Raw genomic sequence first — 26129 nt, forward strand, 5'->3', positions numbered from 1 at the left:
TCAAAAGAAATTCCTAAATATTTATAGGAAGCTGGGAAGATGTACTCAACGATCCATCTTAGTTACCATGTCTAAAGAAAGGAATGCAACAAGCAACTAACAGGAGTCTGACTTATAATAATAAACTACATTTTCTGTCTGATCCAATATAGTAGATACCAGATCTACAAGAAGATGTAATACAAAATACAATTCTAATCCATCATGCTACGGAAACAAGCCAAATAAAACAATCTGTCATGGTATAATAAGGTCTCCTAAGTGATTAAAAGCATTAATTTAGATTACTAAGGCATTCATAATTACTACAGTTTGAGAACAATTGGGCAGCTCCAAGCTGCTGATCAATGGATCAAGCAGAGCTTTAAAGCCAAGCTTTCTGCCCTCTTCCCTACTTCTGAAGATCAAAGTACCTTACATTTTGCACCAAAGCATACATGACAAATCCAATAAGGTAAAACAGAGCATTAAATAGATGCATATTTACTAAGGCCAGTTACATATCCTCTGTACCAGCAATCTGAATTTTTGTATTCTGATTACGTTACTGTGCTGTTGCTAAACAGCTTAAGCTCATAGTAAACACACCATCTTACCTCATTCAATGCACACATGCGAGCAATAGAACCAATGTTGTTGGTGATAGTGACTAAAGTAGCTCTGGCCAAGTCCTCTTTGCTGATGGAATCTCTCTTCTCTTTACTCATCATATGGCCAAAGCTGTGGGAGAAAAGTCATTCCTTTTAACACAAGGTATTTAGGAGTGCTAAAAGCTCTTAGAAACGGATTTAATATGTTTCACTTGGATTTGATATCCGTTAACTTTAGCCATAATGAAATGTGAAAAGTGATCATACTGAAAATACAAAGAAATAAGATGCCTCTACATTAAGTAACTGTAATTCAATGAAAGCAAACTACATACAGCACTGCTTGTATATGGTTTAAAAAAAAAAAAAAAAAGGTAAGAAGTAGGTGAGAGATCCAAGGACAAACTACATGATACATTCAGAGTGACAGTTCCACATGGACACAGTGCATAGTTCAGGGACTATGCACTCAGCTCAGCACGCCCAGTATGTTTCCTATGAACTCCTTGAAAACAGCTTATTTAAAGCGTACCTTGAGGCTACAGCAGACCCCTGAAGGCCAAACCGCTCATAATCTCCTCCGTAAATGTCCTTCACCAGTTTATCCACATTGGTGCTGTCTCCTTTTGCAGCCATTTCTAGTGCTTCTTCGAATGTCTCGCAGCCAGTCAGCAAGCAGCAGAGGCCCAGGAACGTTCCTCCTCCCAGGCTAGAAAAGCACATTTCTTTCAGATCAGCAGCTTGAACTAGCTATCACCACAGCTCTTCAGACTCTTGGTTTCAAAATGGTCTACACAGCTACCAATGATAACCTTGCAACCCTCGAAGAAGTGAAGAATGACACCCTTTGCTGAGCTCCTACTTAACACAAATTCACAGTTCTAACTGAACCACTCTTCCTAATATCTAAACAGGAGAAATCACGCCAAAGAAATGCTTAGTTGAGAATATGGCTCAATCCAACTCTCTACATCAGTCTGCCACTGGTGGTACTCTAGCAAGTTTACTTTGGATAAGAATTAGCAACCAGCAGATCACCTGAGTCAATGACAAAAGAATATATGGCAAACAAAGCTAAGTATCTCTGCAAGAGTGAGCAGCTAAAATGGATCTTGTCCCCTCGGCAGTGGAAGGGAACACTCTAGTTGGATTCTGTTCAAAGCAAAGCATCAGCCCAGAATGTCAGCCTTGGCCTCCATAGAGCTCTGAATAAGGAGAATGATATCATTTGAAAACCTCGCACAGGACGAAGTACAGTGTTTACAGACTTTAGCAGGGAGTATTCAACTAGGTATAACAGGTTCTAAACTCATAATTAAAATTCTACTGTGGACTCTGCAGTCTTTACAGACATGAACTTCAACTTCCTAACCTCTACATACTTCCTTATTCCTTCTTAACTTTCGATAAAGTTTACTTATTGGCATAGTCATGCTGACTGGAGCCACTGAAACAAGAGGAGCAGTGAGACAAATTTGCACTTCACAAAAATCACAGAAGGTAAGACAAGAACACTGTTCAGTCAGTGCTGTTAGATTATAGGAAAGTCTTTCAGAACACAGCCAGTAGTGCTCTAATACATTCAATATCTGAACAGCGGGAAGCTGACATCAGCCATGCGACAGTATTGATTTCACCATCTGTAACAAGTCAACAACCCACTGCAGTCATGTTTTCCCTTTTGTAATGGAAAGATTAGAAGTACATCAGAGTTTCTCTGGTTGTTGCTTTTGAAGTGGACCTTTTTTTGGTTTAAAGTCCTCATTACTATTACAAAGCGTATCAATGAGGGAAAAAGTACATAGATGCATGTGTGCTTTTAATACTAGTTGAAAACATGCACGTCCAGACTGAAGTAGTTCCTACAACTAAACATTTACTGCGGTCACATCCATGAGTCAACTTAATCACATCTCAAGCTGTTTTGTGACATTAAGAGCAAAATTCAGCATCTACACCATTTAACTCCCAAGCTCTTAAATAACGACCACATCTTAATCTTCTACTGAACGCAGGCCAGAAACCACATAAGCACAGCTGTGTCTTACAAATGACTCCAGAGAGCACTAGCTGACACAAGGAGAAATCATACCCACGCTCAAGAACACAGATAATCAAATTCTAGTCTTTACACACTGCTATTTGTTAATTTACCAGCATCATCCAGAGTCTGCTGCAATCAGTAAGGAAGCAACATACACAAAGATCCCTCTGCCAAAATCCAGTGGCAGGAGGCAATTCTACAAAGTTTTCCTGTATTATATATACGTATCCTAACTATTAAGTAATAGGTTTTCGCTCAGCCCAGATGTTTTTCCTTCACTACTGTGGCAATGATGGAGGATCAAAGTGTAGGGAAAACATTCATTTATCAGGACAGCTCAACCTCAGTAACTCACAGCAAGAGATAAGAAGTAGGAAAGAACACTAAGAGACCAAGGCAGCTCTGAGGCTGGGTGGATAAGTGATTTCACTGATCCAAACGCTGCTCTGACAAAAACCTGGGCTATTTCCAGTTTTGCAACTACTGATTTGAAAGACATGGGAAGATTAACACAACTTGGAGCTGCATCTACAGCCAGTGTTTGCTCCTATCTGTTGAAATATTAAGCAAATAAATGAATAAATATTTACCTGGATCCTGTGACTCTCTTGTAATTGTCCTTAGAATACACAGCTAGGATGCTGACCCCCGAGCCCATGTTAACCAGCAGCATAGGATACGGATTATCAAGGCAGTAAGGCTTCTTCTGGCACTGTTCAGGATCTGTAGGATTTTCAAAATAATAGCACTCTGGTTGGCCATTGAAACCAACAGAATCAACATAAAGTAGGCCCTGGATCAGACAGTCCAACTCATCCAGTTTGTGGAGTTGCAGATCAGCAATCTGGAATGGAACAAGAAATTAATAAATATTTCTTAATATAATTCCACACAGAGAAGGAGAAAAGGTTCTGATGAAGCATTATGATCACTTTAATAGAAAACCATCATACTATTTAAGCAGTGCAAAGGTCTAAGCATGAAATCAAAAGGAAATGGCTATTGGCCTGACAACAGGTTCTTCTCAAAACAACGTGCCATGCAAGCACTGCCCTTCAGTTCCTTTATCTTCAAAGTATTTTATGCTCTGCAAGCAGTCCAGGAAATATTTCCCTCTCATTTACTGTCGGTGGCAGTAAACACCTTCTCCTTTATTGCCAACCCAAGAGAGATGCCCTCTGAAGCCTTAGGGCTGCATGTGACACTTGCGGGCAAAGCAGCAATCCTCAGGATGCAAAGTGCTTTAACTCATCATCCAACTACATTTTCCCACAAGTTAATGCAGTATTTAGTAGAAGCAGTGTGGTCAGGAAACCGCAGTTAGACAAGAAGATAATTCAGGCTCTACAAAGTACTCATTTTTATAATAATATGCATTAAGTATGCAGTGGATTATACACATACAATGTTATTTTACAGCATTTCATCAGCGACCTGAGAGCTGTTTCTTGAAATTACAGTCAGTATTTTAAAATGCCTCAAGAAAAGATATTTTTTCACCAAATGCTGGGAATGCTCCCCAAAAAGCAAACAAAACCAACCTCAGGCAGATGTCCCCAGCATAATGTACATAAAAACTCTATCAGAGGGCAGAAAAAAATTCTAAGAGCTTAAAACAGAGAGTCTTTCAGATCTCACAAGCCACCCAGGACAGCACTTCACAGTGGACAGTCCTATGTGTCACAACACTCTGTTTACCAGAATTAGAAATTAGACTCATTTCTAGAAATAGGATATGGTGACAATCTGTAGGAAGTTTCCTTTCTAGATGACACTGAGTTGAGAATAGAAAAATTGCTTATCCAAATCCTGAGGTCATTAGAATCTTCACATCTGTGCAATGCATCTCATTTGCTCCACTTCTACCAGAAAGAGCAATAGGGTACTGACAGCAAAAAGAAGCTGTGCAGATCAGAGCTGCTTCTCAAATATTTGCATATTACAGGATGTGTGTGTTGGTTTGTTTTTTTTAACAGCTAATGGTTTATGAGGCTACTTCCCTCCTATTTCTAATTCTGGAAGCTGTGTTAAGTCACTATAAAGAGAAGTTATTTCTGTGGAACAGGCACAGCCAATAGGTTACATTCTTTTGAGCTATTTAAAATCTCTCCCCTTAAGTTTTCTCACTCTTGTGCAGCTCTAACTTGTCTGGACTGAAAGCTCTTCTACTGTTGAGGTCTGTCCTCTTTTTGTGCTTGCCAGCACTCAAAACCACCAAAGAGAAATAATACAAGACAAAAACTAGCAAAAAACGAAAACTCCCAAGCAGATTAAAAGACCTCACTGTTAATCCAGTTATTCATAGGACAACAGACACAGGTGGGGGTCATTTCTTGTTTATCAGCATTTCCCCTGCTACATCAGAAATATCTCTGTATGGTTTTCTTTGTTACTATGTGGCTACAAAAATTTCAATGGCAGAAGGGCAGTATAAAAGACGAACCATTTACCAGGCAAATGAAAGGAATACTCACAAATTGAGGGGGTGGAAATTAAAGAAACATTACAAAAATCTTAGAGCTATTTTTTTGCAAACATCTTGGATTTCAGCTATTTCTTGTCATTAGAGAAAAAACCTCCAACTAAGAGACCAACTATGATAAAAGGGATTCACACAGTAAATGATTTGCACACTTCACCCACAGTATTATATACAGTCCATAAAGCCATGGCTAGTTTGAAGCTGTATTTCTTTTATTTAAAACCCACAAGTTTTGCACACAGAATCTTGTTCACAACAGCTATACGGGTCATGGTAGTTCTCTGGTTGAAGGGTTCCAAAAGCCTCACTTCCATCATTTACTCTATTTGTATAAACTAAATGCAGCACAACAGAACATGACCTAACAGAGATGCAGTATGCACAAGCATGCTGTGAAACAGAAGCCCCAACAGGAGTCACTAGCAGACTTATGGCCCTTTCTGCTTAAACCTCTGCCCACCCTGTAGGCCAGACAACCAGCTACTACTATTATGCTTTCACAACTAGGGAAATGTGAGTTCTTGCAAAATACCAGCAAGCAATATAAACCTAAAAGAAAAGCACTTCTGGCATCAGAGCAGAAACACAGACAAAATCCTTGCTTCCACCAACTCTCTGCTCAGCCCACCACAGAGCAAGAGAAGCTAATCAGAGGTTTCTTTCAAGAATAAGTTTTATTAGGTCCAACTTTCCACATATAAAAGATATTAAAATTTACTCTTCTTTTCATGGTAAATATAATAGCTGATATACCGTAAGGAGAAAAACTGTATGCTGCCTTCTTTCATGTATAATGTTGCTAGAAAACAAAATTTCCTTTTCTGCACAGTTACAGCAATCTGTTTCTCATTTTTGGAAGGCAGGAGCCTGGCATCAGCACTCCACACAGATGCCTGCCTTCAGAGACCCACCAGCTCTTCACCCACCCCACCTAAGGAGGCTCTGGGTAGAACAACAAGCCACCAGCCTTTTTCTCCCTCAGCACCTATCAGGCCACAGCTGCAGGAAACACAGTAATCCAGCCTCATACAAGGAGCTGGAGCCAGGGCTACAGTCCCTTCCCAGTCCCTTTCACTGTGTATAAAACTGCTTCTTCTCTATTCCTTCCTTGCTCACAATGACTGAAGCAGCTCAGCTGCATCACAAAACAGATGTGCCTGTAGACATCATAACTAATGTACGAGCAGACTTATGGATTTTTTTTTCCTGCTGCCATCACCTGACCTCACCCCACTCACTTCATCCTCATCTTTCAGCTATACAAACCGCTTCCCTTGTGGGAGCTGAAGTTTACATGCAGAAATGCAGAAGAAAAATGGAAGCTCTGTGAGTAAGCCCACTTTAATTGGATGTTTGTCCTACAACTTTTTACAAAAATTCATTTGTAGGTATTTGTAGATATTTTCCAGTCCTTTACATCCATTGGTATGAAGGCAGACAACATACTGCTCTACTTAACCTGCTCTGCACTCCCACAACTGTATTCAGCATGCATCCCCCTCTGGAAGGATTTTATGTCAGAAAGTGGTGTTGTGAGAGGAAAAACAGCAGAACAGAGCAGTGTTCATGGTCCTGAAGGGAAAATCTACAATAGTTACAGGAAAACCATACATACATTTTATATTGGAACATTTTTTCTGCCCTATGGCTAGACCCTAGAAATTCCTCGTTCATACTGTTTTCAAATACTGAGGGAAGGAAGGGAATAGAATACAGTGAACCTCAAAGAATACCTCAGGACCCCCAAAAGCAGGAACTCAGGACTTTAACTATTTCAATATCTGGATGCAACACAGTAAGGGAGTGGCAACTGCTTCCAAGTGACAGTTTGAGTCTCAGCAACAAACTCCTGAAACAGAGCTTATTTCAAGGATGTGCAAAAGGTTCCATGCTACCACGCACAGACCAATCCTAAGGAAAATGAAAGCCCACCCCTCTGGTTTTAAACATCCAAGGAGCATGGAAAATGCTGCCTGCTCAAGGCTTTTTTTATAATATGCACAGCATCAAGCCAGCTCTAGCTGTATTCACACATCAGACAGTATGACTGTAACTCAAACCCAGCAAGATCAACACCACGGTATGACCACAGTAGGGCAGCTAACAAAGCTTTCCTGAAAGGAAAAAGCCACCAGTGACGACTTGTTGCTCCTTTCAAAACTGGAATCACAGGAGCAGAAGACCTGGGTCATGTTTGTTTTCCTGAGCGTGTAAATATTTCCACCTCAGGCAAGAACACCAAACATCCCAGTCCTCTTCAGATGAGTTGAGGGCAGCCATGACCTACCTGCAGATGGGAAAAGCTTCACAGACCAACATCAGCATGCATAATTATGCATACATCCCTCAGCTCGTGAAAGGTTTCATCTCGTTGAAAATTCAAACTCTGAGCTCTGGAATATCAAAAATTAGATGCAGTTTTGAGATCATCTGTGTCTTGGACTTCCAACGAGAAAGAGGAAAATACTTCTGTAACAAACTGCTAGAAATGCAAGATTTTAGTCATCAGCTACAACAGCCTTGCTCACTGCATTACCTTGGCTTGTATATTCCTTCCAGGCTTTGCTCCCTTTTTTTCTTTTTGTTATATATAATAGCTCAGTCTATCTTTGCTTTCCATCTCCCTCCCATTACCGCTTCTTCACTTTATAGAAACATACTTTGCTTTACGCTTTGATTGCTCTGACCTCAGACAAAACCCCTGCCTCCAAACCTGCTCCATTTTGAGCTCTGATGCAATACTCCTCCCAGCTCCTTCCACACCCTGAGGCTGGAAAACATCCACTCAGATTCAAAAAAGACCAAGACTAAAGCAACTAAAAGGTCAGCGTAACATCCACTGAGGCAGAACAGAATGCAGGACATTGTATCAACTTAGGGAAGTAAAGCACCAGCCTGGCATGTGCCACAGCACAACCCCTCTTGTCCAGGTGGCTGGAAGGATGTCTTCCCTCTATTGATGGAGAGAAGATGCACAATGTCACTCCCCACTGCCCTGAGTTTCCCTAGCATCCTGCAGTGGCACTAATGGAAGTTATAGTGGCTACTTCACTTGCTTACTAGATGACTCTTAACTCCAGCCCAGTTTCCTATGCTACAGTCCAGTACCTATAACCCCCAGCAGAGATTTCCAGCCTCCTCAAACAATTGAGATGCAGCATGACTCTTGCTAGTCTCACGCAAACCTAGAGTTACATAGCTCACACATCCTACAAAACAGGGCAATTAATTTATTTATGAAGATGAATATCTGAAGGCAGGTTGCAAAGAAGACTGAGCGACGCTATTCTCAGTGGTGCCCAGCATCAGGACAGCAGGCAATGGCCACAAACCAAAGCACAAGAAATTGCATCTGAACACCAAGAAACACTTCTGCATTGTGTAGGTTACCCACAGATGTTAAGTAGTCTCCCTCCTTAGAGATATTCAAAAGTCACTAAGACATAGTCCTATGCACCATGCTCTTGTTGTTACTCCTTGAGTATGGTGTGGATCAGAAGGGCCCTGAGGTGCTGCCAACTCCAGCCACCCTGTGAAATACAGTCTCCTAGTCACCCACAGACACTCTGTTCATGTCCCAGTGCTAAGGAAGGAATAAGTTTTTTTCCTAACTAGTTATTTTTTCTTACAAATTATAGGGAAGGTCAAAATCTAAATTTGTGCTGGTAACAGACTTCCTCTCCCACCTTCCAACATGCCTTACTAAGTCACTGGCTTTTGGCTCAGGTCCTGCTTCCACTGAAACCAGCAGTGAAATTTCAGTGGAGCCAAATCAGACTCCCCAATTATCAGGCAACAGGAATTTTGCAATAGGGAAGGCTTTAGACAGAGATCTGAAGAATCCTTTCTTCCCTCACCCTGTGGAGATCCATGCTTTAGAAATCTAAGTGATAGTCTAAGTTTATCTCTCATAATCGCATGATCCTGTCAAAGTAGCATGACTGCTATCACAGAAGAGGCAAAGAGCACAAGAGCTTCATATTACAGGTACATAAGAATAAGTCCATGTCCTTTCCATATCTAAAGAGATTATGTGGCTTAAACATTTATAGAAGATGGGGAGAGATGATAAATGGCTGGAGAAAAGAGAGGAATGATCAGAATTAGCTGTTGTAGTGGCTTATTAGTACTGTTATCTAAAAGTAATGATAAGCCATAAAGACCAGTTGCTCAAAAAGAGAAGGAAAAAAAGAAACAAAAAACCTGTCACATATACACAAGAAAAACCTAAGCTGGAAACAGTTCTTTCAGTGAATTACTTGCTGATGCTCTTCAATGAGCATGAAGTATAACCATATGGTTGGTAAAACTATTTCACTGGTCTAGTTTAACGAATGCACTCAGTTTTCCTACTTCTGAGGGAAGCATTCAGATTTTAGGGGTGAATTCAATGATTTGAAGGCTACTGATCATTATTGTTAGCAGTCATCATGCAAGTCCTTGACAACTTTTCCAGGTCTGTTTCTGCATGGATCACAAGACAGGGAGGTCAGTCAGATGGTCAAACCTAGTTGGCTCCATGAGTGTAATAGCTTTCCTATGAGCCCAGATTTCAGGAAAACAAAAGATGACTCCCAGTTTTACCTTTTAAATACACAAAAGCAATAGAGGTGTCTAGTACAAACCTATTCAACTTATTTAGACATCCAAGATCAAACACCGAAATAGAAAAGCATGAAAGTATTTGCTTGTTTATTTTAAGTAGAAATAATAACCACAATTTTAAAAGCAAACTTACTTTTGGATTTGAGTACTTTATTTTATAACATTTGGATTTTTCATCTTAAATCTACACAATCCTGGAAGTCCTGCAAACATTTAGAAATACTATGTAAGACAAATTACTTAAAAGCACGTGCGCAGGGAAAAGGAGAACTAGAACAAAACTACATTACCTCGCCAGCCATTTCATGAGTTTCTTTGCACGGCACTTTGCCAGATTTCTTCAAGAAATTAACTTCTAGAACCATACTTCAGTTTTTCCACATTGCCTCTAACAGGAACAGTAAGATCTAAAGCCTCCCCCCTACAAGGCGCTATATAATATCAAGTTCTGCAGCAGCAGGATAGTAGACTTGGCCCTTGTTCTCTACTTCTGTAGGTACATTAAAGCAAATAAATATTTGGATCAGACATTTTAGTACTTTGAGTGCACTTCTGAACCTGTTGTCCAGCGTCAATTTAGTCAGCAGAACACACTGAGACAGCCAGCTGCTGTTAAAATAGCTAATGTGGCATGACAATTTAAGCACTCATACCCAGGACACTTCGCCCTTCTAGAGATACTAAACAAGCAAACCTTCATGTAATCGACAGTATATTGCTTCTGTAATGCTCTGCGGATATCACAGCTTGAGCCATGAAATGTTTGCTTTAAATGACAGTGTGGATTGAGTAGCTCCAACAAAAGGTGTCCAAAGCACTCACCTCAGGTGTAAGTGCACTCCACTGATTGCACAATGCTGTAAAATATTCCAGACACCTTTATAGTGTTTTTCTTTAACTATCTGCACGTAAGCATTGTAGCACACAACACAGGATTTATGCCCATAAACAATTAGTTATGAGACCTCATTTTTGCACAACAGCTAGCCACAACTTCAACTACAACTTCTAACACTGCATCCAGCTGAACTTGGTGAAACTGGTCCCTCACTGACAATTGCCTGTTTTCAGCAGACAAGGTTAAAGCTATGTGGAAAGATGTCATGCTCTGAATGCAACCAAATAACTTCCAGTTCAGTTCCACAGCCATAGGAATAAGGTATGCACACTTTCTTATTAAGGAGGCTACTCTAGCTAGCACTCAATGACACAAAAGAGAAATTTCAGAATACTGAGTGTTCAAAAGGAATTATCAGCCTCTTCAGAAAGCCATAAAATGATCTCTGATTGTCACTAGATAACGTGACCCGAATCATCCCTGGGCACATGCAAGGATGCTCCAGAACCAAAATTAAGGCCACACTGACTAGTGCTAGGACTCACCTCAGTTCATGGTGGCTGACATTACCTACACAATGCAAGGAAGACACAACCCCTCCCTTTTGAAAACTCAATCATCAGTAGAGCCTAACATGCAACTTGCAACCAAGCTAAAGGACAAAAGATCTGGTACTAGCAGTGGACTGCTACAGCAATGCAGCAACTTGACAGTCACCCACTAAACTGGCTCCTTTAATGTCAAACATTGCACTTACTAAAAGCCACTGCACAACACAGTAACAGTTGGAGTTCTTATTCACCTCTTGCAGAACTCTCTTCCCCTGAGGAATCGGAGGCTCTTAGTCACCTGATAGGTGAGGGGTATTAACTATGAAAAACCTGCATGTATTGCAGGATGCTTGGAATTAAAAGTAAAGCACAAAGTCAAAGACTGTCATTTAAAACCAGCTGTTAAATGGACACGATAGCTCTCTACACAGAAGCAATTACAGATAAGCAGCCACTGTAACCTGTCACCCCCAGCTGCCATCCCTCACCATCAACATCAGGTTGGAAGCTAGGGACAGAAGTATCAGAACTGTTTAAGTAAATAGCCCAGGTTAATCTCTGCAAGAACACACTCCGGTATAGGATAACTAGCATGACAGGCAACTGCCTCCTCAGTGACTTCCTCAATGAAGTCTCAAAGCTATGGTAATACACCCTCAGTTGATTACAAGGCATCTGATCACCACATCAGTAGGTTTCTAACTGTTTACTTAAGACACACAACACAATAACAATTCAGGGAGAATAAACACCAGCCTCCACATCCTCCCCTGCCCCCTCCACGTTCTCAGCAATTCCAGCAATTAGCAAATATGCATTAATACTGTTAAAGAATTCTGATGAGCAAACTGTGTTTTCTCTGCAAGTTTTAATTGAGAAAAAGAATCCCATGATTGGTTTTATTTTTTTCCTTCCCACCCAGGCGCTTCCACTGAACCCACACAAAATGTTCACTTACTGTTCTAAAGTCCTCCTCAAATTTGTAAGCTCCACCTCCTGTGGCACAGAGCGTAGTATGCAAACTGGAGAAGTTCTTTTCACTTCCCATTTGTATGAACCTGTGCATGGCACAGCTGGGGAAGCGGATGAAGTGCAGGTTTCCTTTGCGTCCACACATAGTCAAATTTTTCAGTTCTAGGTGGACATCACGAATGCCAGTTTTACCATAGGCTGTATTGGAGGTCAGGTATTTCCTAATGCTTTTCAGGTTTTCCACCTCCTCTTGTTCTTCTTCTGCAGTAATGTCCTTAGGTTCAAAGTAGACCAGTTTAACCAGCGTTCCACCGATATCCATTCCAAACCATGGAAACGCTAAGGATGGGGGTATGAGGGAGAAGAAAGAGAAAGACACCATAAGTACACAGGTTAGCCACAACACTTAAAATATTTGTTGAATGACAGTGTCATTCAAACACAGAATCCTGTGTTGAGTGAATGTTACAGCATCTGTATCCGAAAGCTGGTGGTCACTTATGCATCCAATTTATATATACTATATCCTAAGATAAGACTCCATAAAGCCTCAGTCAACAAAAAGAATGAAGACAGTCCCAAAAAATCCTTCTCTGAAGAAGCAGGTTCTGGCAACACAAAATACTTTTCCCAGGACAACATTCAGTGCTTCAGTCAGTACCTCCTGATAGGGTACATCCACAACACTCCACCCAGTCTGACTCCCAGCACCAATTCTTAAAGTAATCTAGGGGGGGCACAACCAAACAGGAGAGCAACATTTCTTGAGTCACATTCCCACTGCTGAACACCTACAATTCCCCCTCTGATACCAGAGAATCAGGGAACACCAATCGGAATTCCCACAGTCGCAGTGCTTTGTCTGCAGAGCAGCACCCTGTAACTCTCCCATTCTGCTGGGAGTCACTCCAACCCACAGAATTAGCATCTCTGTTACAATTCTTGCACATAACAGCAGAAAGAGAATGAGCTGTTTTACATTTGGTGTTTAAAACCCACTGATAATCATCTTTTCTGCTAGTGCATGCATTAGATTATCAGACAATTATGTAATAAATGCCATTATTTGCTTCTCAGTGTGCACATGCCACTACTTGAATCAGGATAGTTTGCCTGCTCTGCATATATGTGCACAAGTTTTAAACAGTAAGCCAGGTAACTTGATGAAGCAACGAGAAGTGAGAAGCTTGCACAGGTACTGCAGAAAGCAACAGCTAGCAATAGTTCTTAGACAAATATAAATCACAAGTACTCAAGAACAGCAGGCATACAGTCATCTCCCTGCCTGCAGCAAGAAGCAGGCTGACATGATAGAAATGCAGTCCTCCCAAGCAGGGCACCCCAAATTAGTGCTGAGGTGAACTGCAAACCATGGACACCATAAGCATTACTGTTTTTTTTTTTCTACTGGTGAACCCAGCTATAAACAACTTGGGGAAGGATTTGAGTAAGTATATCAGATACTGATCACACTTCTTCCTCAGGTGAGCACAGAGCAGCATTAAGTTACTAAATTCCAGGCTAAAAGAAGCTTAGAGTCTTACTTCTCACCACAAAGAGCTCAGCCAATGCCTCATTCCTGGCTGGCTGAGCAGCTCATAAGTCTCAGGGTATTCTATGATTCTAAATTTCACAGCTGTTATTACAAGCAGAAGGGAAAAAAAAGGAAAAACCTTTTAGTGCCAGATGTTAAAACAGCTGCTTTGTTCCAGTACTGTATAACAAATGATGGAATCATAAATTCCTCCCTGCTTTCTATAAGTACAGTGAGAACACAAAGAAGCTCCCATGAAGTCCCTTGCTTACTGTTCACATTCCCTAAGAGCACCTACTATTATCTATTGTAAAGACTGTTTAAACTCATTTCCCACTCCCAACAAGCTGCAAGATGTCAAGGCGCTGATACAAAGTCCATCTTGAGGTCTGGCATGTGGGGTCCCTGAACCATGAACAACTCAAGTGTTTTAAAAACAAACTTTATTTTGATGAGGCAAAACACTTCACCATGCAGTAACCTGTAACTCAATCACTTTTGGAATTAGAAGAGAAATATTTAGGTAAAAATAGTCCAGTCACAGCATACTGCATTATAACACAGTGGAGCTCAGGACATCAATCCCATTAGAGATTTGCACAAATCTTTACTTAAGCTGCTGAGAACTTTAATTACTTTGTCATACTGGAGCAGTAAGTCTTCTCCATTTAGGATGCATCTTAACTACACAAGTAAAAAGTTTAATATTAAAGTGCAGCATGACTGGACTGCGCCATACAAACCCAAGCTAACACTAACCAGAAGCAACACTCCATTCTACCTCGCAGACATAAATTCTGCTACAATCCATCTATATCGACAGCTGCTATGAAGCTATTGCATAGATTTAATCTTCGAGAGGGTAGACACATTCCTTCCTCTTACCAAATACAAACCTGGCAAAAAAGGTGTGAGCACTAACAACTTACTTAGGAGTTACTCATAAATGACTGCTAAGACATTAACATCTTTGCTTTTTAAGAAGCCACAGTTAAATCATTAACAACTAAGAAGAGCTGTTAAAAAACACCACTAACTACTGAGTTATTTCAAGTCAGAGTAGTTCTTGGTGTAGGTACATGAAGCACATTTAGAAAACAAGTGGAAATACAAAAACTTTTTTTTTTTTTTTCCAGTTTATTCTCTATCGATCTGAAGTTCTTTTTGTTGTGAGCTAAATGGTGAGCTGCAGAAAAAAAGGACTTTGCCCCTAAAACAGCAGCAGTTTTCTTCAGCACAAGTAAACAGAAAGCACAAGATCAGACAACAACTGTTACTTCAGTCACACAGAGTTAACAGCTTAGAATCCTTCACACAGCTGCTAACATTGGCAATCTGCTCTAACTCCCGGGCAATAAAGGAGAAATAATTTGACTCATTAAGCAATTAGGAAATAAATCAGGTGTCCAAGTTGCTAATGAGCTCTGGTGATATTCACATAATTTCAACATAACTGGAATCTCAGTAGAAACATTCGTGTATCCCCGTGATTATTTTAACTCTTAAATCATTGTAGCTTTTGTAACCATCAATGTACCTAGAAACAAAACACACCACTCATGCACTATCAGGTCTCCCCAGCACCTTCAGACAGCCCTCCTATGTACCTGCACGCTTACTGCAGCTCATCTCCATCTTCTCAAAGACAGCCTGCAATATGCCCAATGGCTTAATGTAATCTATGTCTGTGGGGAAAATAAAACTGTTCCACTGTAACTCTGCACTGCAACAAGCCATAAAAAGCGGTAACACAAATACGTAGACCTGTACTTCATAGAACTGATACAGAAAGCATAAGATGAACCACGTGCTCTTAAAAGCCTACCGTAAATCAAAGGCTCCACTTACCCTCTTGTGAAAATGTGTTCTCTTTATGTTAATAAACAGCACCAACTACTTACTGGTTTGTTACCGACAGATAAAGTCTCTTATTAGTGTAAAACCTAGCTGCATTAGCATGTGACAATGCAAACCAAAGGTACCGTCAGCATTGCATAATGAGGTAATCTGATGCACACTAACAGCTGTGCTATCTGGGGGAAAGGTCCACCCATGAGAAATTCCATGACACACTTAACCTAGTTTTTTTAGCAAACTTTGAACAGCGTGAACCCATAAAGCTTTTCCTATAAGACATATTACATCCAGAACTGAAGACATTTGATTTTTCAAAGCCCTACAGTTGACATGCTATTTAAAGCACAGAAGAGGGCAAGGAACATAAGTCCTAACCTGCTCCTCATGCACAGCTCCTCGGGGGAAGTAAAGGAATCTCCTGTGTCACTCGGCAACAGTGCCCTGTTAAAGGGGTTAACAAAGGGCAATCTCCTTCATGCATTTAAACAACCACAACAAAGTTAGCTCAGCCTTATAACTCTTCAAGTCTTACAAAGAGTCTACGCCTGATTCCTTCTTTCAATCAGACCTCAATATATTTGTGACCGATTTCCAGCAATAATTTCTTTTGCTAAAGCTGTCTCAGCTTATACACCTCCCCTTGCAAGACTGGCATAACACCTCTGCAGCTCTCCTTGGGCAAACCCGGCCAGCCCCACTCACCCTTTCATTAATAAGGAAATTTCCTCCCTTTTCCCCCCACACTTATCTTAGGGTTTCTTTGTTTTTGTGTGTTTGTTTAATCTCCCTCAGGCACAGGAACAGTATCTCAATATTTTATCAGTATCTTGAATGGTGCTATCAGCACTCTTTGCTATATTCACCATGAATATCTCAGATAAAATACCTTCGATTCAGCTGTCTTTTTTTTTTTCTTCCTCCTCCCTGACACATGTGATGAAATCCTATGATTTCATTTCCATCTCATTTCCATAGCTTGATGCATTGGCGAGCTAAGAACATTTCTGCTTTAACTGGGGCTGGAAGAGTGGAGAGAAAGCCAAAGCTTAAAAATAGAAGGGGGAGAACAAAAAACAAGAGTCACGAGCCAGATGGGCCAACATTCTCACTGCTGCTTTCCATTTAAGACATTGATAAGGATTTACACAAAATTCAGTTATTCCTTCCCATTATTGAATCTTGAAAGATTCATCTTGAAAGATGAATTTTAGCTGCTTAGTACAGGAAGTTTCTTCAAATGTTGCAGATCTGCAGCTAAATAAATCCCCCCAAACATTAAGTGAAGCCTTCCAGATCATTTTCAGCCCTGAAGTCTTATAGAATGCCTGCCTGCTCAGCAGCAAGGGAAAGAAAAACTTCCTCGCAGAAGGCAGAGCTGTTTGCCAGGCAGGTGAGACCATCCACACTTCCATATTCTCATTAACACAAACTGACTTCTGAAGATAGCAGCGAGAGACTGGGTCACTACCTGACTTGCACAGCCTCACGGTAAACCAGCCTACCAAAAGCCAACCTCACACAGCTGTAAGAAACAACTATTGGCTGCAGAGAACTTGACAGTGCCCAGCCCAATGGCACTGAGAAGATCTGTATATGTTTCCCATTCCTGCTGGAAAAACACAACCTTGGCAGTACAGCTGGGACTTACAGTAATGCTGGCCACAACACACCAACCAGCTCAAGTGTTTCCCATCAGCCCATTCTTCAGGTACCCTACCATCCATCTACACAAAAACCAACCAGGGACCAACATTAAGCAACACTGCACCAGAAAGTCATTCTTAAGATTAAAAACCTGTGGGATATTCCACTACTCCAGACAAAGTTTCAGTTGCCAACAGCACATACTTATTCACTGTGACGAACAAAACCATTTCACTTCTGTACTCTCCATTAAAATCGAGACTGTAATTGTGGCACTGTACATTTAACATCACCACTAGGTCTTACATGACAAGTAGAGCTACACCGTTATGCTGCACCCAAGCATCACAGATGTAACAATGGAAATACTGGTCAAAAACATTATTTGCTGAGAAGCAACAACTGAGTGTTTAGACATTAACCACGGCAGCCGTAACATGCATTAGCTGTAACCAGTCATGACGCCTCTGAGCATGTATTCCCTGACCTCTACCTATTGCCTACTGACTTGGGGCAAGATGCCAAATACTGCCCTGAACATCAACCTCAAAGTTTTACCTTTGTTTAAGAAAATCAATCCAATTCAGGTGTCCAGCTGCTTCTTCCCTATGCTTGTCATAGGACAGCTGTGAAGCACCACTCTAGCTACCTGCCATGCTGAAGCCTTTGTTCTTAGCTGCAGTGTTGTTCCACAGGAATCAAGGAGGGCACTTAACCATTCCTTCTCTTTCTTCTGTTCAAAGATCCCATTTGAACTGAACACCGTGACACTACAGCAGGTTTTTAAAATTGGAAAAATTCACAATATTTCAATGTTTTATTCCCTGCTGGAGCACATCAGAGCACGAGGCACAGTAGCAGTTACTTGTTCTGTCTTCATTATGCTGTGCTGGGATACAGCAAGATACCCTGAACCCCAGTCTCGTAACTGGCCCACACCACTGATCTGAACCAGCCTAACACAGCAACGACTCATCTTGTTCAGCTAAGAAATAACCATGCAGAGATCTGTTTCTCAGCAGAAGGGGAAGCAGCAGGTAGGCCATGGGCTCCAAAGCAAACCTTCCCTTCTATGAGGGGAAAAGGGCCAGAGAGTGTAGAAGACTGTCTCGCTAGGCAGAAAGTAAAAAGCACTCAGTGTGTAATTTGTGAGGATTTAAAGGAATTATTGCTACATAAAAATAGCCTCGTGTGTTGGAATATTAGGAAATGCCAATTATCTTTCTGCCTACGCAAAGCAAACCCCGCAATCAATACTCAAGGCTTGCACATCATGTGGCAACCACGCTGCATTTTGCAATGTGTCCCCAAGCACAGAACAAACATCTGCAAAGGCTGGGATTAAATACAAAAACCAGAAAAACGAGACTATAGTGTGTTCTGGAGATGGATGCACCTAAAAGTTCTCAGCACCAGAACCGGAGTCAGATTTAATGAACTGCTGTCACGCTTTCCTGCAAGACTAACATTGAATGGCAAATTTATTCTTGCACATAAATGAAGAACAAGATCAACAAGAACTTATGTCTCTTATTTAGCAAAGAAACACCCCACAGCACAGCCTTAAAGGGTTCTGCTCTCACCTGCTGCTCTCACCCCTGCCTTCTCCAGAAGCTGTTGCACATTTCAGGCAATACAGCCAATGCCACCTGGGTCAGCACTCTGATGAGCTTTTTTCTTTTCTCCTCAGGATATGAAGGAAACCAAATCCCTTGTTGTCTTGTTTGAGTAACTACATGAAAACCCATAAGCCTTCGCTTTACAATACTAAAAACTATTCTGAAGTTTGATATGCAAGCGCTGCATCCTCCTGCTTGCATCAAACAGACAAGCAACTTAATCCAAGAGCTGCAGCTTTTCTTCTTGAACAAAAATTTGAAGCTGCACAAAAACTCCACAAAAACAGTTCACACAAAAGAACGATGTGGTCACCAACACGTTACACTTGGTAGGAACCCACACCAACGTTAATTTTTCCCAGGTAGCGCAAGCACTATGTGATCCTGCAACAGAGAGATTAGGGGCACACTGAGCCCAGCAAAAACATCTGACAAGCAGAAGGCACTGATGAAGAAGCAGCTTTGGGAAAACTGCATCTCTCCAAGGATGTTTCTGATTATTTTAATCTCAGAGAGAAGCCTGCATGTATTTATTTCAGCATTAAAAACACAAAATGACATTGAGTAGAGGAACACACAACACTTCATACTGAACAGAGATAACCCCAGGTTTGGCAGCAGGCAGCCGTGAGCCTGCCCCTATCCCTCATTACCCCTTCAGAATGTGCTGAACTCAGACAAAAGAAGGTAAACATGCGTTGGTTCTACTTGAAGGAAAAGCGAAGTGAGTGTGCCCAGGGTCAGGGCGCTCCCCCAGCTGCGCTGCTCTGCTGACAGGGGCTGCCCAGGCACTGAGCAGCAGCTCCACACCTATATGCAAGTTAACCACGATTAAGCAAATGAAGCACGCTGCTTCCCAACCGCCAAGGCTAATACAACCAAACACATCACAAGCGTAGATGTTACATCCTTAAACCACGAGGCAGTACAGCCAGCCAATTCGCTGACAGCTCCCAGACCAACGAAAAGCCAGAGGCAACGCTCGCAAGCAGCACATCACCAGATCTGTTTCTGCTTATACGTTTCTCCAGCCCGACGCAATAGCTGAGCGCTCATAGCAATCACTCTCCTCTCCGCTCAGCGCGGCCGCTACTTACAGTGCTGTTTGTGCGCTATGAGCTTCATGGGCGCGCCCGGGATGCAGTGCTGCCGGCAGGACCCCGCTGTCTGCCCGCGGGGGAGCCGGCCGCCCGCGTTCGTGCCGGGCCGCCGCTCCCCGCCCGCCGCCGCCCCATTGGTGCAGGGCGGGGCCGTGCCCTGTCTCCGCCGCCGCATTGGCCGCCACCAGGGGCCCCCGCTCCGCCCGGCCGGGAAAGGGGGGGGGTGTCTGCGCTCGGGGGGGGGGGGGGGAGTTCGGATCCGCGCCGCCGCGCCCGTCAGTCACTTACGTGGCCTGTGCCGCCGTCCCGAGTCCATCCTGCGGCGCAGCCTGCATTTCTTGGCCGGGGAGCCGTGCCCGAGCGGCGGCGGCTCCGGGCGGAGCAGGAGCGGGTGCGGCGCCTCCCCGCAGCCGCCGTTGCTGAGCGTCGGGCCCGCGGGGTGGAAGCCGTTGTGCAGCAGCCCGCCGCGCAGCGAGCAGGAGGTGGCGGTCGGTGCCCCCGCGGCGGCCGTGGGCTGCGCTCGGAGCTGCTCCCCCATGGCGGCGGCGGCGTCTCCGTCCCCTTTGTGTCCCGGCTCAGCTCCGTCGGGGCGCGGCGGACCCTCCGCTCCCGCCGCCCGCAGCTCCTCGCGCCGGGGATGCGGCGCCCGCCCGTCCGCCCGCTCCCCCCTCCCTTCCCTGGCGGGGATGGCGCAGGCGTGCTGCCGGCCGCGGCGCGCTGCAGAGGGGCGGCCGCCGCCCTTCAGCGGGAACGCGGCGCCCCCGACTCGCGCGGCCCCGGCACCTGCGGGCCCCGGGCGGGCGGCTCCTGCCCCCTGTCCCCGCCCGGTGTCACGCCCTGCGCCTCATCCGGAGCCATTGGGGCAGCGCTCCGCACGGTGCCCGGCGTCACGTGTGCCGCAGCGCTTGGGAGCGACTCGCGTGACCTTGAGCGCGGCCGACCTCGCGCGTCTTCCCTATCTCGGCGTTCCCCGCTCGTCCTCTAACCGTGATTTATGGCCCGGCATAAAAACACGTTTTCCGCGTGGAATGTAAGAACATCAAATATCCAGTGGCTGCAGAACACCGTGTTGCGGCATCACGTGTCGGTTCTGCCCCATGAAAGGTCACTTGTACACGGCCGCCCGTCGGCTGTCAGACAGCGGCTCCTCCTCGCACCTACCCCTGACACAGGACACAGGCACCAACCTCACCGCAGGAGGGGTAATTGTACCCGGCCCCAGCCAGGGATACAGCATTGCAGCCTTGGGAGGTTGCCCTGGGCATGGTGGGAAGGACCATAGGAACCGTAGGGCATCCCAAGCTGCTCAACTCACTATGAACTCCCTAGCTTACCAAACCACACTGAAGTAACACCAAGATCAGTGCTGCCAGGAACAGTACTCAGGGACCTTGGTTGCAGTCCCTGCAGCCAGCTGAGTATGGCTCACATATGGTAACACAGGTCAGAAGGAGTCCTTGCTGCTTGTGCTCTTTAGCTTGCCCTGGCTCTTGCCTTCTCCATCCCCGACAGTCTGAGTGCACACACAGCCAGGCTGATGCCCAGCAGATCATTACTGCAAACCTGCTTTTCTCTTGCCATTGCAGCATAACTGGGAGTAGACACACCAGCACTCAGCACAGCTCAGCCAAAGGGTGGCAACTTTTAACCCTCCTCCACAAAAGCAAACCCACTTTTAATTGTACGCTTAGTTTCTGTGTGGTAGGATAAGCAGCCATTCCGCTGACTCTGCGTTGGAATGCAGCACCTGTATTGCAATTAATTTTAACCACTAAACTTCAGGAATAACTAACTAACTAACTAAATAAATAAAGGTAAAATCACAACAGCAAAGTGGGAATTTTGATTTAGCCTTCAGGCAAACATTCCCTAGAATGAACTTAGAGAAGCAGTAGATGCAATGAAAGATTGACGCTGCTGCAAGTCTTTTACAAATGGTTAAACATCTGCAAGGAACAGTCTGGGTAAAGCTGATTCTACCATGGCACAAAGAGAAGGCCCAGCCTTGAACCCTTCTGAGAGTCTTTTCCAAATGATATTTCTAACTAAATATTTCCCTATAGTTTTCTGTAGATACTGCGCAGTTACGCCCAAGATAGAAGTAGAATAGATTGTGCTCAACAGAAAGTGAAGACAGGGCTCTGCTACGATGCAATTCAAATCCCCCTCAAGTTCAGTGCCAGCCTAGACCAGTAGAATACAAGAAGTGTCACCTGCAGATAACCTTGGAAAAAACGTGCCAGTGGAGAAATGCTAGAGGTGGTCTGAATCAATCGCCAGGTTTTGTTTGCAGAGACAGATTCATTTCTGGCTACTCCAGTTTCCCTGGTCTTATAACCTCTGGCAGGTATCAACAAAAACTCTATCCAAATTTTTTTGCATTGGTGTGGAAAGATTACATTTCAAACTAATGTGCTGCTTTAATGAAACGATTTCAGATTCCTGTCTTGATAAATATCACATGAACTGATTTATGCACTTCAAAGTATCGCCTTTTGTAGTTTGGTTTGCATAGCTTAGTTTTGGAATGAGCTTTTGAAAAGGTTTTGTATAACCTCTTCAATTTTAATTTCAGAATTCTTCACCTTTTCTGCAATGTAAACTAAGATACAGGGAATAAAATTAGGGGATGCTTAATGTATTAAGTGATCACCTGCATGGGTTTAAAATGCAGGAAGTTCATGCTCCCAGGTAGCATTGCTTATTCTGGGCACAAGCAAACTACACGGTAACCCCTTTAGCATTCAGTGGAAAGTGACCCAAGCCTTTTGCATGAAACTGGGAGCAGATACACTGTTCATCCTACCACGCAACAGCTACGAGCCACATCCCCACACTTCAGGATTGCACTGCCTGATGTAGCAATGCAGGCAGTCTGTGCTCCTCTAATATTCTGCAGAAGGGCTAAACTGCTGTCACAAAGGTCTCATGTTACACTTAGTACTAACTACAATAGTAGTAATATAAAATTGTTTTGAACATCTGGAATACCTTAGAAAACACAAATCAGAAGAGATGTGAAAGGATTAGTTAAAGTCATCTCATCAAAACAGAAAGCAGAAATAAACTGTCCCACTACATGCACAGCTATGCACCTAGCTCAAAGGCCTGCTGTACACCAGCAACAGGCAGAAGGCATGCACTGCTTTTAACAAGTGGTATTGTTTTCTCTTCACACTACACGTACACGTTAAGTTTGTTACTGCTCTTGCAGAAATCTTGCAAATCAGGAACTAGGTGTGGAGTCAGTAGGTGTCAGTGATCATGGCATGTTATTACAGGTTCAGTTTTCCTTTTATCCAAACTTTCTAAACAAACCCTGAGTCAGTTCAGATTTCAACCCGCAAGTCAACAACACAGGTAGGGGTGCAGTACTGACAAACACCATCTGGGATGCTTGCAGTTCTTTCAATACTATTTACACTACCTTTCTGTCTTCCTTTCTGAACAGGTGGAAATGACTTCTTTACTTTTAACTCATTTCTTACGTATGTCACTGCAAACCAGAAATCTGTAGGAACAGAACTACGAACACACAGCATGCCAAAGGACCCAGGCCACAAACAGACTCAGAACAGCCAACTTCCTCCTATCACTGACCCATGGCTAACTACACACTTGCATGGCAAACATTTCATGCCTTATTCTATGCCTGCCTACACCGCAGGTGTCCAGCTTTCTCTTACATCTATTTACTTGCTTACAAACACACAGATTGCAAGCTGTAACATTCTAACTATGACTCAGTTCCTTTGGATTTCAAGACTGTTGGACACAGGATTAAAAGCACCGTATTTCAGCCCCTATAGTTTCAAACTCAATGGAAATGGGGGGCAGGGAGCCTGAAAACAAAACAAAACCACATGTGTTACCATCAGGCAATCTTGCCTGAAACCCATGAGGCTCCCTGCCTCCTTCCCTCCATTCTGAGGGACTCGTATTATTCCTCTTTGGAGGCAAAGCTAAGGGAAGCATCCAGCAGGTGCAGTCCATATGTAAAAACCCACTACCCAAGAACCCCTCAAAATACTACAGAGCCTATTCAAAGCCAGCCAGCTACAAAGCTTTGCTCACGTTTTGGAAAGTGGTAATAGGGAGTAATAACCTTAATAAGCAGCAACATCCTTCTTAAATTACACAAACTGTATTGTGCAATGCAAAGAGTACAATGAAACGAACTTCTCATTTAGCTGCCTGCAGATTTATGTCCTAGGGATTGCTGGCACTCTGCCATTCCTGCTTATACTTCCATTCAGGTTACTTCTATTTTTATCATGCTTCTGTTTTATAGGAACACATCTGAGAAGAGAAACTACAGCGTACAGAGGCAAAAAGGGGCATAAATTTAGACATATGCCTAAACGTTTGCCAGAATGAGGCCAAGACAGATTGCATTGAAACCATCAGTTTCTTTCGCTCCCCACCCACCTCTAAGCTCCTTTTAATTATGCCTGTTGAGACACTTAGTAAAAACTGTTGATTTTAATAAGTCTTGAGTTGCTTCATTGCCCTGCCAAGTCAGAGCTCATCTCCCCTTCACTTGCAACCAGGGCAAAACACAGAGAGGCGCTGTCTCTAAGTAGCAACCTAGCTTGGATGTCCTTATACTTCACTGATGACAAATAGCTCATAGATCAACCTCTAAGCCCAAGCATCCAAAATGAGTGTCCAGGTGGGGCAGTAGAAATGCAGCCTGGAAAATTTTCCTGGACTAAGACACAACCTGCACATCTAACAACCACAGCTAAGACACAGGAGTAACAGTCAGCAGAGTACATAGGTGAGCCTGGCCTTAACAGCCTGTCCCTTCCTGTGGGCAGATTCTGTGCTAACCCACGTAGTTTCCACAGCTACTCTCAGGTTCTTCCTGAGATGAGGTTAGTTTGTGGCTGCTTTCTTTCAACCAAACTGATAAAAGAACAAAGTAGTCACAGAAAAGCTACAACCTCCACTTTCTGAAAATACATATGATATATGTAAAAACCTAAAAGTGCACTCTTCTTTGCTCCCATCAGTCGATCCACATTCTCTCTCCCCAGGTATCTGGCTCAACAAGCTGGCACTTATCTTTAGAAGTCAAACTGAAACACACAATTGGAAAACATGTAAGTTCACAACTCACTGATTGAGAAATACTGTCCCTAATCATAAAAAAAAACCACCACCAATTGCAACAGGGAGTGAGCATTTGGTAGAGGAAACAATGGTCCTTGTTCCACAACTGCTCCCCATAGACAATTACCCTCCTGAATATACACATACTGATTTTGCTTGGCTGAGTATCTTTATAGTGGATTTCTTCAACTCAGTGTTCTTTACTGATGGCATTATGAAGCACCATATAAAAAGTGACAGTTTCAAAACAAGCACTTTGGAATACAACAGAATAGTTGACAATTACAATCAACAATTATAGAAGACTTTATTGCTCACCCAGCCAGATATGAAAAGGAGAATCTGGTTCTCCTGTCAGTATTCAGCAAGATTTTCTACTTGTGTTACTTTGTATGTCCAGAGCTTAAATGCTGACACAAAATTCCCATGGATATAAAATATTATAGATCAATTTAAAACAGGAGACCAGACCTGTCTGCAGGTGGAAGAAAAACAAACAAATAAACAAACCCTCCTCTCTGAAATACTCTATCCAGACAAACCTCCAACCCAGAGCAAACTGGATTCCTTCTCCAGTTCAGGAGGGAAGGAGCACACTGTGCTCAACAGCTCTTCAAGATTAGTTTCCAGATGGGGATCACTTCAAATGGGAAACACCACACCTTTGGCATTTCTTCACAACCACCTTCAGTAGCGGGGAGATATGTGTCTTAATAGTCATTTAAATACAGTTAAGTCCAAACACTACAACTAAGTCTAGAGTTAAACCTTTAGTATCTCAACAACATGACTTCTCTTTCACAAAAATACACCAAAGGTTTATGATGCTTTGATGCTAAAAAAAAAACAACAATAAAACAAAAAACATTTAATACGTTCTTGTGAGATTAAGCTGAAACAAAGCTCAAATGCTAATCTTTTTAAAAAATACCTTTTAAAAGGTCATGTTTGCAAAGAAGTAGAGAATCTTGTGTAGGATGGAGCTGTGCTATTAATGACAAATTTCTCCCTAAAAGCTCCAGCTACCTAGTAACAATGGAGAGAAACAACCAAATATTATGCTGAGGCTGGGTTGTTTTGCTGCAATTATATCCTCTGATATTTCTGGAATTGGTAACATTTTAAAGTAAATAATACCATGAATAATCTGTTGTGTACAATGTTTTTCTTCCCCCACT

The 26129-nt window shown here is 42.9% G+C and overlaps 1 protein-coding gene across 4 annotated transcripts in view; it reads right to left on the minus strand.

The window, feature by feature from the left end:
- The window catches only part of PANK1 (pantothenate kinase 1), a 42341-nt gene that overhangs the window by 4693 nt on the left and 11519 nt on the right, over positions 1 to 26129 (minus strand). Inside the window, exons 1-5 of one of the 4 annotated variants that reach the window (XM_015866783.2) lie at positions 20125 to 20480; positions 12069 to 12421; positions 3225 to 3478; positions 1123 to 1299; positions 597 to 720 (exon numbers count right to left, since the gene is read on the minus strand). In XM_015866783.2, the coding sequence (XP_015722269.1) occupies positions 597 to 720; positions 1123 to 1299; positions 3225 to 3478; positions 12069 to 12421; positions 20125 to 20374 (1158 nt within the window). In that variant the 5' untranslated portion in view covers positions 20375 to 20480. Of the gene's footprint in view, positions 1 to 596; positions 721 to 1122; positions 1300 to 3224; positions 3479 to 12068; positions 12422 to 15464; positions 15554 to 19833; positions 19960 to 20124; positions 20481 to 26129 lie in introns of those variants that run through there. The other 3 variants (XM_015866784.2, XM_015866787.2, XM_015866785.2) reach the window with 3 other exon arrangements.

The sequence above is a fragment of the Coturnix japonica genome, chromosome 6 (assembly GCF_001577835.2).
Source record: "Coturnix japonica isolate 7356 chromosome 6, Coturnix japonica 2.1, whole genome shotgun sequence".
NCBI lineage: Eukaryota > Metazoa > Chordata > Aves > Galliformes > Phasianidae > Coturnix > Coturnix japonica.